The following is a 14,029-nucleotide window of genomic DNA, read 5'->3' as shown; positions in this document are numbered from 1 at the left end:
ATATGAAAGGCAGTGATTCAAATAACTGGGGTTTAAAATGAAATACTATCTGCTGCAGAGGAAAGAAATAATCAGGATTTGAGAGAAGGAAGATCTACTGTTGACAGTAGGCATTAGCAACAGTTATGTGATGCTAAGATTAACATTGCCATTCACACGTTGCCAGGTCAAATCCTAGTTAAAATCAACAGCGGTTTAAGATTCAGACCTAACACTAAACTGTGGTCAATTGCAAAACAGAACTCAGGATGAGCCTGAGGTTTGCTGTGGCTTGCTTCTTTCACAATAAACTATGATTTGTCCCGATGTCCAAACCAGCTCATTCTAAGCAGACACATTTTTTTCTACAGCTATTTCCTTTTAAATCATAGGGAAGACTCTCATGTCTACTCTTAGATCAGGTTCAGGAACAATACCTATTCATCTGTTTATTTAGGATGAAAAAATGAAGGGAATAATGCTGAGCTTTCAAAAAATAAAACAAAAGCCCCTCAGGATTTGCGCAGTATGGGATCTCATTTTTAAAGCAAGTGGAAGAAAGAACTTCCTAAGAAAATTATCCTTGACATTCTTCTAGTCCTTTTAAACATCATACCTGCTTTGTGGGGAGGAGTTCTTAACTAACTAAATATGTATTGTTTAAAAATCTGTGTGCTAAACCACATGAGCTTTATTATAACCCTCACTTTGCTTCTCACTTTCAGAGAAAATACTTCTTTTGAACATATCCATTGTTTAATACATAATACATTGTAAAATATATAGCTATGGGTTGAGCCTGACACACAGACACATACACAAAACTCTGAGGGGAGATTGTTTTCCCCAACAATACTGACAGGGCTAACAGTAGCTGCATTCATGTTCCATGGTAAGTCAAGGCTGATGCTTTTTCATCAATGAACAACATGCTGGCGCCCGCTTCCTGGTCCTCCCTTCTTTAGTTTTACCTTGATGCAAGCAGGAAGCCACAATTAAGCTTGGGCTCCCACAACATCCAAATCTGGAATCCTGCTTTGTTTCTCATTAACAATACAACAGTTGTGAGTCAACAATAAGTTATGGTTTAAGGCTGGCTAGTGATCCTGGCTTGTTAAGGAGGCCCAAACTAGGTTCCTAGCTTCAGACATTATGGGATACAGGCTTAATTATGGCTCAATGGAAGGAGCAAAGGAGTGATAATGGGGCGGTGTGATCCAGTTTCTTTATGTTAAACCACAATAAGCCAACAACTCCTGACTTCATGAGGGTGCAGGGATGGCAAGTATATTCTCCTTAGAGAAAGGTCAAGATAAAAATGTAATAAATTCATCTTGTACCTTGCCCAAGGTGCTAAATTTGTCTCCAGGTATTTGATGGTTTACATCTTTCTCTAGGATTTTTCTATACAGGCTAGTAAATTATATGTAAGATGTGCAGATGAAACAGCCTCCTCTTGCTAAAAATGCCAAGCAGTCATGTAGATCAGATCTTTATCATGCCACAAGGTGTCTTTGTTCTGGCACCTTAATTCTTCTAAACACTTGTTCTGTGCTCAACTTCTGCCATGATTAATAGGGGTTCTTTCTGTGCAACTTCTGGTTGTTTGTTCAAAATTGGACAGTTTCTATCTTGAGTACAACTGTGAGATTACTGTTTGAGAAATGTTGCTGAAAAAAATATGCCGTCTTAAAGTTTGCAGATGGAGTGTACCTGGTGCTCTTGATGGGTCTTCTTGAAGGTTACTTTGTGCCTCTTCACAGCTTTTTTTTGACTCCGGATAGTTTTGAACAAAAGGTAATTCTCCTGTTGGAATTTGTATTTACATTTAAAGAAGAATTGATGTTTCCAATGTTATGTTTTTCCAGAAAGCATATGGCAGAAGATTTTTTGAACATTAATCCTGGAAGTTCTTTCAGTAATTATTTTTATATACAGTTTTTTATAAATTTCTAACTTTTAAAATGATTTATCCATATAAATTACTCCTGTCAAACCATATTCTTAAGTATTATACTGAACCTTGCTATGTGCTCTGCACAGAAACCTAGAATTATGAATGATTGCTGTCTCTTAATTAAATCACCAGGTACTCAATGTGTCCTTTGCGTTTGAGCTGATGCAAGATGGAGGGCTTGAAAAACCAAAACCAAGGCCAGAAGGTATATTTCTGAATAGTGAGAACAGACTATAAACTTACAGCTTTAAATAAGGATGAATGGCTGAGTACTAAAAGCAAGAGAGACCATGGGAAAGGAATTCCACCTTTTATTTGAGGATTAAATTGATTGACTGTTTCTTCCTATTTCCCTGTGCTAGAAGGAACTGATGGGAGTTGGAGCTGAACAACATGGAGAGCTCACCACATTTGCTACTTCTGCCTAGATCTTGAGGAGACTAGTGCCAACCTTTCTAGAGTCCCTTTACCCACTGTATTCCATAGGCCAGTGGTTCCCAGTTGGTGGTTCATGGACCCCAGGGGACTGCAGCACCATTCACATAAAAACTACCATAAAGATATCAAAATTTTCAAAAAAAAAAAAAAAAAAAAGAGGTTCCATAGCTTGGTTTTTGAAAAACTGGGGGGTTGTCTTCAGTACTTTGCTAATGGGGAACCACTGCTGTAGGTCCTATAGGCGAGTTATTGTGTTGGGTGTTCAGGGCAAATTACAATTTTTGCATTGAACATTTGAGGCATTTGGAATAATATCGGGATAATTTGGGGATAAAATGACTTCTCATATGCTTCAGGTGTTCAGTGCAAGCTGCAGGGCAAGATTCAGGTAAGTTCTACTTTGAGGAGACCACTGAAAGTTACAGAAATGACTAATTTGGTCCTAACCCTCAGGCTAAAAATAGGTGAGGCTTCAAATAGGACCAGCTGTGTCTCTGTGTACGTCTTTGCTTAGGCTATGGGGACCATATTACCTAGCAGTCTTATGTTTAGTGTGTCTGTTCCCTTGAAGAAGTATTAGCAGGCCTGAACATCTCATGTTGACTGGAATGAAGGTACTAATATTAGTGGCAACAGAAGATCTGTCTGTCATTCGACAGATGCATACCCATTTTTTCCCCCATTTCCCTGTCCCTTCTTTCAGCCAAACAACTGTCTTGGCTGCTGCTAGGGTAAATGAAATCAAATGAAACAAATTCATAATGCCTGTGAAACTCATTCAATTTGATTCATTTTTCTTTTTTAAGTTGTAGGAAATGAATGCACACCTCTAATGCATAGTCTCCAAGTCATTTTTATTTTGGTACATTACCACCTTATTCTTTCACTTCAGTAGCTTAGGATACTGTATTGTTGTTTAGACGCATAAATTGAAAACGTTGTGGGTGTAATGATACAATATTAGAAACACAGATCATTAACTTTAGAGGCAGTTGTTCTAGGCTGTATTGCTTAGGTAGATTAATAGTGACTCAGTCAAAGTGAGGGGAGATAGCATGGGAAATCTAGAGCCAGAATGAAAATGGAGAATTGCTATGATCCCACATCCCTTGTGGACATTTAATGTCATTATAGCACTTCAGTTTCCCAGGTATTTATTGCTCAAAGAGATGGCTGATTCCACCCCTTGGTGTAAATCAAACCACACAAATGTTTCAGCATTCATTTTCATGTTTATGTGTGTGTGTATATATATAGGACATTGCATGTGCAATTATTGAAAAGCTTAATATGAAACTTCCTGCTCAATGTGGATGGAAAAACACATCTGTTTTATATGTTGCTGCATTGGGCAGAATGCCCATGTTTAAAAATTGCATTGAGCATAAGAAGACTGAAAAGAATCTTAATCTAACTGTGAATAGAAAATAGCTTTTTAATTTAATTCTTGCTTTGATAAATGGGTTTTAAAAATAATGGCATGATGTTATAAAAGTATTTAAGGATGAAAAATAACTGAAATGAGGCAACAGGTTTCCCCCCCCCCCCCCTGAAGCAACAACTGGGTTTCACTGAACAGTGAAGTGCTTTTCTTTTTCATACTCGCAAGCCTGAAATGCTCAGAGCAGGGAATTTTCCAGTATCTGTTTGGGGGTCTTGGAAAAGAGGCTTTAGAGTGGCTGCCCCTGCTCTGTGGAGAAGCATTCCTGCTAAGATATAAAAAGGCACCCATTTCTCAAAAACAATGAAGACATGTTCTCCCCCCCAACAAGACTTAGGTTTTAAAACAATACAAAATGGATATCTATTTTCACTTATTTCTTGTAATAATTTTAAAATTATTTTAGCTGGTTTTCTCGTATACGTTTGCAAAGCACCTTGACACATGCCTAAATAGTGAATCATAAATAAACAAATGAAAATACACCCAAGATGATCCTGCTATGTGGGGCTTTATTGCTCCGTGATAGCCCCTAAACCAACTGAATTGTGTAATAAAAATTGTATCGTATAATTAGACTTGCCAGCTTACCAAATGGTCTCCCAGTCTGGATCCTATAAAGACCTATGTAGCATAATGGGTTTCGGATGCCAGTAATTTCATTTATTTGTCATTTAGCTATCTCCATCACTCTAATTGTGCAAATTATTTGCAATAGGCCAGCAGTTTTCGTAAATATGCAAACGTATGGTATAACCAAAAACTGCACTGTGGACATTTACAGTTTGTACAACTAAAGAGCAATGGGAAAATTTTACTTTGTTGTTCGGAATACATAAATCATGTATATTTTAGAGCCTTAGAAAATTCCAAGAAAAAAATTGGGATGTTATTTCATGTTCTGCTGAAACTTGTTAAAATGAATGGTATGTTCAATCTGGAGGAGTACTTAACAAAAGTAGGCTTTGTGTATTTCCCTTGAGATAAAATTACCATTCTCGAAAATCAGATGGATATTACTAAGGACAAAGACCTGAACTGCGTTTCTCAGTCACAATACTGAAAAAGAGCCCATAATGTTCAGTTACAGCTGAAGGTCTGACTCAGGCCTGCACTGCACAACTTGGGACCCACCAAGCCAAGCACAGCTCACCAACCCTTTCTTGTTACCTACCAGGTGCTTGACAAGCCCATCTTTTTGGAGGCCCAGGTAGGCTCTAAAAACGACGCTCTGTCAGCTGCTTGTGAGCTATAACTAGATAGAGGGTTGGCTACATTCAGCTTGGTTGGTCAAAAGTTTGGTACAGGCCTGTTCTTAAATGAATGCACTTGTGGCTGGTTTTGAGCATACTGTTGCTAAAATCCTATTAAGGTTGAGCAAAGCAGCCCAGCTCATATATGCCTATAGAGGCAGATGCATGATGATACGTCTTCCAAATACGGGCTGTTTTATTTGTTCATTGAGGTCATTAAAAGCTCAGCATTTCTTCCCTCTTTTTTTCTAGACATCGTAAATTGTGACTTAAAGTCAACTCTGAGGGTGCTGTACAATCTGTTCACCAAATACAGAAACTTGGAATGAAGAAGTCCCTTGGGATCCCACAGGTGGCTAAGTAAGGAACCAACCAACCCAACAGCCACTCCTGTTTTGCAATCGTTCTTTTACTTTTGTACTACACTTCCTTCACATATTCCATATTCTTGCTATGTTTGTTTTGCACACACACAAACAAATGTTTTAAATTAGGTCTTGTCTGCAATCCAAAATATTATGAAGTGAACCTCTGCTGGAAGATGCATATTCCTTTGTTTTAACTAGCTCTTGATTTCTTGGAGAGCAAGCAAGAAAGCCTGATCCCACATCCAGGTTAAGAGAAACAAACTGATTTTGAGAGAAATGCCAGCCTCTTCCTATGAGCTATGCTGCCGCAATAACCAAGAAGATCACATGACACAGGTCTGGGCACTACTACATGGTGAATGTGCTCTCTTCTTCTGCCTTTATCCTCTCTAAGCCAAAGAATAGGTATGCCTGCTGTCTCTGGTGCTTTGGCAGCTGCTGCTTTCTATACATTACTCAGCTATGCTACACAAAGGACATAATCAGCCCAGAAAGAGGATAGTCCTTTATCAGTGTGCTTAGCTCTTCATCAAGACATGCTGGACTAGCAGCAGAACTCAGTGTTGTTCCCAAATATCAAGGTAGCCAGGGACTCTCCCCTGTCCTACCACACACACACCCCCGGGAGTCATTTTAGATTGTGGTGCAAACTGCTGCTTTTAAGAAGTAGATGTTCAGTGGTTCCATAGAATCAATCAGATCGAAATGCTTCAGTTTAATTAAGTTGTGGGTTGAGCTGCAGGACATTTTCTCTGTCTGTGTTTATTGAATATTTATTTCAAAGAAAGGATCCATTGTATTCCTAATGAGCTGTATGAACACTATTACAAAGATCATGGAGCATGTAAGAGAGAGAGAGAGACCATAGGTGGCGTGATGCAAACTGAGCTATGAAACTGAGCTTCATAATTTGACTGACGGGGCTTATAATATTATAAGGGTCCAGGTATGTGTTCCCTGTGCATACATTCCTCATCATTTTTCATTCCTTACAAGCTCGCAGATCGTGCAGCTTTCCTTTAACTACAGTGCATTTAAAATAACCTGCAACATGTAGTATTTTTTACAATATGATACTCTTGCCTAGTTGCAAACGCTATGGTACGAAGAATGTAGATAGTTTCAGTATGGAAACTCTTTTGCAACAAAGCACATAGAAAGTCAATGCAGTGGGCTTCTGGGCTAGAATCCAGGTGGTATCAGCCCTGCCAGGATATTGACATAAGCTTTGTTTACATAATTGAAACGAAACATAAAATAATGTAATTGGTACAAGAAAGAAGCAGCTTTGGTGACAGAAGCAAAGGTAAAGGTTGTTCAAAGAAAGAATTATTTTTGCATACCTTGGCCTTGGAGATCTAAAATGAATGAGAAATGTTGAACATTTTATGAAAATCAGGTTCTCTTGCATTATGATTATTACTAAACCTAAAATTATTTTTTTTGGATTTTTGAATTTTAACAGGATAAGACAACTATATACTGTATACATAAGACGTTGTAATTTTTTTGGTATGCATTTTTTGCCAAATCCTGTTAAAATACAAACATTTTAATTTTAAGATCAGCACCAATAATTTGTGCTGCAATTTGTCCCATGCTTACTTTGTACTGAACATTGAGGGGAAAGTAGCTTACTTTTATTTATTTTTTTATTCGTCTCTACCAAAATGATAAAACCTAAACGTAAAATAACATCCGGTACCTATCTTACACCGTGTGGTTCGGATTTTAAATATTTCTTATGCTTAGTGAAGAGGTGGTGTGACTCCTTTAGTTAGTTCACATTTGATTTGTTTTTTTGTAATGCAAGTAAAGGGGTTAATATTGTATAAGGACATGGCTGCTGCCTTCCTGATGCTGATCAGGTGCCTCTAGATATTCAGTAGCCCAGGGGCCAGTCATCATCTTCATGTTAGTAAAGGTGCCAAGAGGTGACTATCCCATCAGTTTTGTTGGCTGACCATCACTTCTGCCTTGTGTGGTGAGAATGGGGGGTGGGGAGGGGCATAATGTATCCAGGTAAAACTCATTTGCGATATGTATATGATAGGTTACATACCATTTTTCGCCACATGAGGGTGCATACAAACAGTATAATCACTGCACAAAAAATAGACACGTCTGAATTATCTGATAGTGGCTTTTAGGGTAACCAGATACAAAGGCTCCTATGCACCTAAGAGTTCTGTAAAAGAGGGTCACAGCAGGTGCAACTTTTCTCCCTTCTGGTTGAGATGCTTCATCTCTTGAAGTTAAGTTCACATATAGAATCTTATCTAGGAACCCTGCCTTCCTTTGCATCTTAATTATTTTTACATTTAAAAAACAAAAAAACCCATCATGAATATTAATCCTCTAATTATATTGGCAGGCATTATACACTGCATCAGAATTTACTGTGCAAAAGGAGGTGAGAGCTAGCTGAAGCTGCTACCAGAGAAAGGCAAGGTGGCTATTCTTGCTATAGCCTCCCATGCCACCTGCCATTCTGTTTCTGGGGGTCCTCCAACCCTCCAGAACAGAGAGGAGGGAAAATTGACCAAAATAGCCCTTTCTCCCTGCTTCTTCCAGCAACAGCATCCTGTAAGCAATGTTCTGTTCATGGCAACTCTTGATCCATCCCACAGGCATTAGATGATGCACCTCACATGGTTGATAATTCCCACTGCAACATTAATCTGCTGACTGCAACTCTTAAAGTAGCTACATGAAAGTAAGTTTCATTAAAATCAAGGGGAGGGACCTGCTCCTTTGGGAACAGCACAGTTTTTTCAGGATATGGTGCTTTCTGCAATCACATAATTGCCCTTTCTTTGTCGCTTTTTACTCGAAATAGTAGCTTTTTACTCGAAATAGAGTTGTTCTGGGATAATTTGGTAATATCGGAAAGCACTTGACTCTGGATAAACACGAAGCAACTCCTCCATTGCGTCGCTGGATTAAATATGGGGCAGGGCTGTATTTTCATAGAAGGGATAATTTTAGCAGATTAACCTCCCAGCATAGGGCTGCTGCAGCAAGAGAAAATGAGTATCTGCCAAAATTCTACTCTTTATCTGCAGAATTAATTTTTAAAAGGAACAGAACCCCTTTCCCCCTATTTAATGACAACACAATTCTGTAGTTTCATGCTTATCTAGCTAGCCTGAGACTGTCACTTCACGTTGTGACAGGCTAAATGCCCGAGACTAAAGTTACCAACTTTTATTAATCTGTTTCTTTGCCTTTAGCAGCACATTAATTGAAAAAAGGAATTGATTCATAGGAAATATGGCTGCTGACGCTCAAAGGAGCCATATATTTTTAAATGAAAGTTCTGTTTAGCAGTATCAGCTTTTTATATGTCCTTGTTTGGGGGGGGGACCAATTGCTATTAGGGGTTCAAAGTGAATTTGGGAGACAGGAGAATGGATGGACTAAAAAGTTATTAAATTTACCCAGAACCCTCTCCTGTTTCTCCCGCTCCTTTTTTCTTCTTCAGTGCCTTCCTAGGAAATGCCTCTCCATGGTTTGTGTCCTCCAGCTTTTGGTTAACCAACTACCAGTTACCAGCTTCATTGCCCTTTGAACCAGTTATTAGTTTTTTAAAAAAAAAGTTCAGGACAACAAAGAGATTGTAGGTATTGTTCCAGCTTACTGAAATATATTTTTCTAAATGGGTATTTGGCTATAGATTCTGGTTCAGTTTGGTTTGGTCCCCTTGAACTGCAGCATGTTTTATCTTGCGCACAGGTTCCAGGCAAAATGCCATGTGTCTAGTGGCTTCTGTTAGAGAATCAAAGTTAAAATCAAAAGCAAAGGACTATTGAAGTCAGTGGCTGCCAAGGAAAACAGAACATTCCCCATCCCTTGAAGTCATTAAGTGGGCATTGGATATCTACCTTATAGTTATGCTGAGCAAAAGGAAAAAATTACATCACAGCAAAAATATCTAGATTACCCCTTTTCAAAGACACAAAATGCAAAAAAGTCCTAGACTTCTGATATTAATTTTGCTTTGTTGAATTTCTAGATAGTTATTAGCTGCTACATCATTATATTATCATTTTACATCAGTTAGATTTGTATAAATAGAAACAATGGGTTTCACTCAGTTGTGTGTTAAAAAATAAATGGAATTCCATACATAGGGGGTGTAACCAGGGCTTTTTTCATCCGTAACTTGCAGGAACTCAGTTCCGCCACCTCTCAGGTGGGCACCATTGCCATTCTAAGAGAAGGAAGGAGGTGCTCGTGGTGAGCACCTCTTTTTCTAGAAAAATAGGACTGGGAGTAACTGATGAGTTTAAGCAATGTGAAACATTAGGCATGTCTTGTCATTTTTAGAGGAAGCTTAATAGTTACTTATGCTAAGAAGAAAATGCTGGACTCTGTGTAATATAAACATTTCCATTGAATGAATGAACAAAATGTTGAGTATTTAACCAAGAAGACAGCCCCTTGCCTAAATAAAGACTAAATATTTTGGCAAAAAAAGCTACCTAGTCCTTTCTACAGTGATGTAGGGTGATAATGGGTGGATGTTACATGTTAGAACCATTAATTAATTGGAAAGCAGCTTTCTGACATGGACTGAAACATCCCCTGTAATTTGTGGAATGCTAGATTACCGGTATTTATTGTTAATCGTGCAGGTACTAATAGTGGTTATATTTACGTATCTTATTAATGTTTTGCAAGCTTTCTTCTTGAAGGTGTAGAAGCTTATGTCATACTGAGAAATGGGAAGGTAGTCGTATTCCTGATCCAGCTACGCATGTGTAGCAGCAACCAGAGCTATACACATGGAGCCCAGTCAGAAAAACAGCAGTCACACCAAACGTTGGTGAACTGTAGCCTCTCAACTCCCCCTTCTAAACATGGTTGCCTCTTTCCAAAAAGCTCTGGCAGCTAGATTGGTGAAGAAACCATATATGCAGCACCCATATGCATGTGAGGTTCCTTTTCAACCTCCTAATTGGATATGGTCCCTAGTTAGATCAGGTTGTCAGGCTGTGGATGTATAGCTCTACGCACATGGCAAATTGACCTTTATGGTGCACAGGGCTTCCCCTTTTCATAACTTGGAACAGGAGAATCTGCTTGAACACCTAGGGTTCCATTGCCTACTTTTTAAGTAATATCCACCAATAATAAAGTTGCTAGTAGCACTTTCTTTGTAGAATAAATTAAACCTTTCAGGAAGTAAGATTAATTATTCCTTAGATGTGTCTTTTGTTGAAATTCCAAGGTGCTTATTTGAGAATGGAACCAGCAAAGTATCTTGTGGGTAAATGACAGCTGATTCCATCTTCAAAAACACAAGTGATTGACACGTTGGGTCATGAAGGCCATTGCTTTGATTTTGCAAAAGTAACTAAACTGGTGAGCGTGTGTATGTTTTGTAGCAAGTATTTGTTTTAATTGAAGAGCAGTTTCTACAATTATACAGGGACACCTATAAACATGAAATAGTTTAATTATTTCCATACTCAAGCACTACTTGTCCTATAAAAATGGATTCTGTCTTATATTTCTAATAGAGAATTATCACCTATAGATTCTACAGATTATATCTAGTATTTATTGCATCTGAAAAATATAGAGAAATATATATAAACAGGTTTATTTCTGTATAAAATATAGACTTTTTTAAAAAATTGGGCAAACTATAGATATTAGTTATTATAAATTCCTAGTCTACATAGGATTTGTTCCCTAGATTATTGTTAAAATAAGGAGAGTTTTAAGGTGAACGGGGCTATATTTTTAATACTAGAGTCAGAATGCATTTTATAGAGCATGATAAAAATGTAAGGGCAGCATTGAAATTACCTCATTCCTCTATTGGACCAGTATTCTTAAAAGCATGTAGTCTGATGGGCCAGATAAGCAAGACCAAAGCAAAAACTACTGCCTTGGGAGTGCTATAAAACTGCCATGGGGAACAGAATTTTATCTGTTTCCAACTCCGCTTCCCCCTCCTCCATTCTGGTCTCATTGATCACTAGCAAACCTGCAGGCAAGTTAGCTTGGGAGGTGCCAGCATCTGGACTGGACCATTCTCTCCTCCATTAATTCTAGGAGGGTCCCTCTTTTCTATGTTCTTTGACTGTTGTGCTGTTCTTTTTTGCTGACTGCCTTTTAGAGGAAAGCCTATACCTAAGTGAGCAGTTTGCCACCAGTATAAAATGTGTTGTGGTCTTGCCTCTTTTGACAGATCCTGCAGTCAGTTCATCTAAGAAGTAACATACATGAAACGTATTGGGGTGAATCTAATTCTGTCTAGTGTGGTGATAATTCCATGCACCAATGTACAGCTAGATATTAAGACTGGCTAAAGGGATAATCCAGAGAACCTACTTTTTCAAAAATAGAACAAAAGTTTTTAACTTCTGTGGTTTCGGAGGAAAATATCCAATTTTGTTAGAAGGCTCTCAAAAAGGCACAAAACTGGCCAGGCTACGTAGTCAGGAACGAGAGCTCATATGTTCTGCCATCCACCACATTAATCTCCCAGTCCCCTCCTTATCTTATATGTGTGTAATCTATTTCTTATGAGAAATCTAGGCCTCAAAAGTGCTTCTATTGATTCTACGGGTGGAGGTGCAAGAGATTCTAGGATGTCTTTGATTATGTATGATGATTGCATTTAGAAGAGATTTTTATAGAAGGCTCACGGCAGGAGAAATTTGTTAATCAATACAGCTTGCATGGATATTAAGATAAATGGCACTTGGTCAGTGTAATTCACCTACTTTTAATATTCTTGCTTTCCAAATGAATCTTCCTTATTTTCTTTTCATGAATGTTTTGTTCCATGCCAAGACTAGCACAGCTAACTAAATGGTTTATTTTAAAAGTGATGTTTTTATTTCAGTAGTCAGAAATCTATATTGGTTTTGAATTCACTACCTACTGAGCTTTTTTTAAAAAAGGAAAGTTGAGTTTTCTGTCTGAAAATGTCCTTTAAATATACACTACAGAATATCAAACCTCAACATCCTTTATATATATAAAAAAAATGGAATTTCCTTACCAGTTAAGTGGCAACATGTTGCCTAAATGGACACTCAGTAAACTCAACCTCCATAATTTTGCAAGCCATTTTATAAAATCAAAAGTTTGGGGTCTAAGTCTTTGAACTTGAATTCCCTCCTGTGCACTGGGTGGGGTATAATCAATGAGCATTAGCCCACTGCACTGAACAGGCAAACACCATGCAGTAACTGCTGTTGTGTGTATGTGTGTTCTTAATTCAATACACATATAAAATCAATTGTAAATGAGCAAAATTCTCAGATTAGAAAATTATACTGAAATGCATATTTCAATCTAATGTTATGTCGGAAGATAAGCTGTTCTGTTTTCATCTGGTATTGGAAATACTGTGAGTTAATAACTTCAGAACTGCAGGTATTCCATCATCCAAAGAATGCTGATTATCGTTTAACATTAATTGGTGTTCAGTCCTGTGCATACGTTATTGTCTGTAATCAAGTGTATCAACTGTTACACATTTAAAAGGTTGCTTTTAATTGTATTTTGTCTAATAGATTGCAGATTCAATAGCATTTATGAAAATAAATGTTATGTATGCTATGAAATTGTACATGGTATCTTGTTTTTCTTCTGGGTTTTATTTATTTTTCTTGGCACTTAAAGCATATGCCTTCCCTGTCTAATAATCTTTGAGAAAGTTGCTAACGTTTGCAAAGAACCACACAACTAAAGAACTTTAGATCCTCTTCTTCAAAAAGCTGCCACGTAGAATTCAAATTGTGACACAATAAAATACAATATAAGAAATAAAAGAAGCAATAAAAATATAGAAATCCTATGTATGGATGTGTCATCTCCAACATTAAATCCCCAGACACGTAATGGACCACATGAATGAAGGTCATGGGCCATTGGTGGTCCATGGGCTACAGTTTCGGAACATCTTCTCTAGAGGGGTGGGGGAGCCCAAGCACAAATATAGTAGTCGTTTATTTACTTAATTTAAAATATTTTTTTACCACCTGTCATGAAAAAACGCACTACAAATGCACTCAAGCAAGAAATTCAACAGCATTTTCAAAGTCAGGACAACAGTTGTTTCAAAACGTACGTCACAACAAACATACTTTAATGAACTGGGAAGGCTTCACTGTTGGTGCCTGCCTTGTTTCAGAGAGGGGAATTGCACAAGAGGGGCACAAGTGACAAAAACCCTTCCAGTCACTGTGAGATGAACCTCTACAGGCTGTAGTATCAGCAGGAGAGTCTCAGCAGAAGATCTGCATGACCAGGTGAATAAGGTATATTGGAGGAGGCATTCCCTCAGAAAACCTGGTCCCTTATAGGTCAATACCTTAAGTTTGCCTTGTAGCAAATAGGCAGCTGGGCCAGTTCTCTTGTAAAAAGTATTAAATGCTCATGGTGGGACACTTCATTCAGCCATCTAGCTGCCACATTCTGCATTGGCTGAGGCTTCCAGACCAACGTTAAAGGCAGCCCTGCAGACAAAACATTTCTGTAATCCAGTCATGAGGTTATCATTGCATATGTCACTGTAGCAAGGCTATCCCTATCCAGAGAACACCCACCATTGGTGCACCAGCCAAAA

General features: G+C 38.1%; 1 protein-coding gene across 1 annotated transcript in view; it reads left to right on the top strand.

The window, feature by feature from the left end:
• PARVA (parvin alpha) overlaps positions 1 to 13,025 on the top strand; it is a 71,168-nt gene extending 58,143 nt beyond the window's left edge. The window contains exons 11-13 of the mRNA XM_083725762.1: positions 1,675 to 1,776; positions 2,069 to 2,141; positions 5,321 to 13,025. Of these exons, the coding sequence (XP_083581888.1) occupies positions 1,675 to 1,776; positions 2,069 to 2,141; positions 5,321 to 5,397 (252 nt within the window). The 3' untranslated portion in view covers positions 5,398 to 13,025. The remainder of the gene's footprint in view (positions 1 to 1,674; positions 1,777 to 2,068; positions 2,142 to 5,320) is intronic.
• Positions 13,026 to 14,029: the final 1,004 nt, after the last annotated feature.

The sequence above is a fragment of the Podarcis gaigeae genome (genome assembly GCF_964106915.1).
Source record: "Podarcis gaigeae genome assembly, chromosome: 1".
Taxonomy (NCBI): Eukaryota; Metazoa; Chordata; class Lepidosauria; order Squamata; family Lacertidae; genus Podarcis; species Podarcis gaigeae.
Note: the sequence above shows the minus strand (reverse complement) of the source record. Positions and strands in the feature narration are given on the sequence as shown.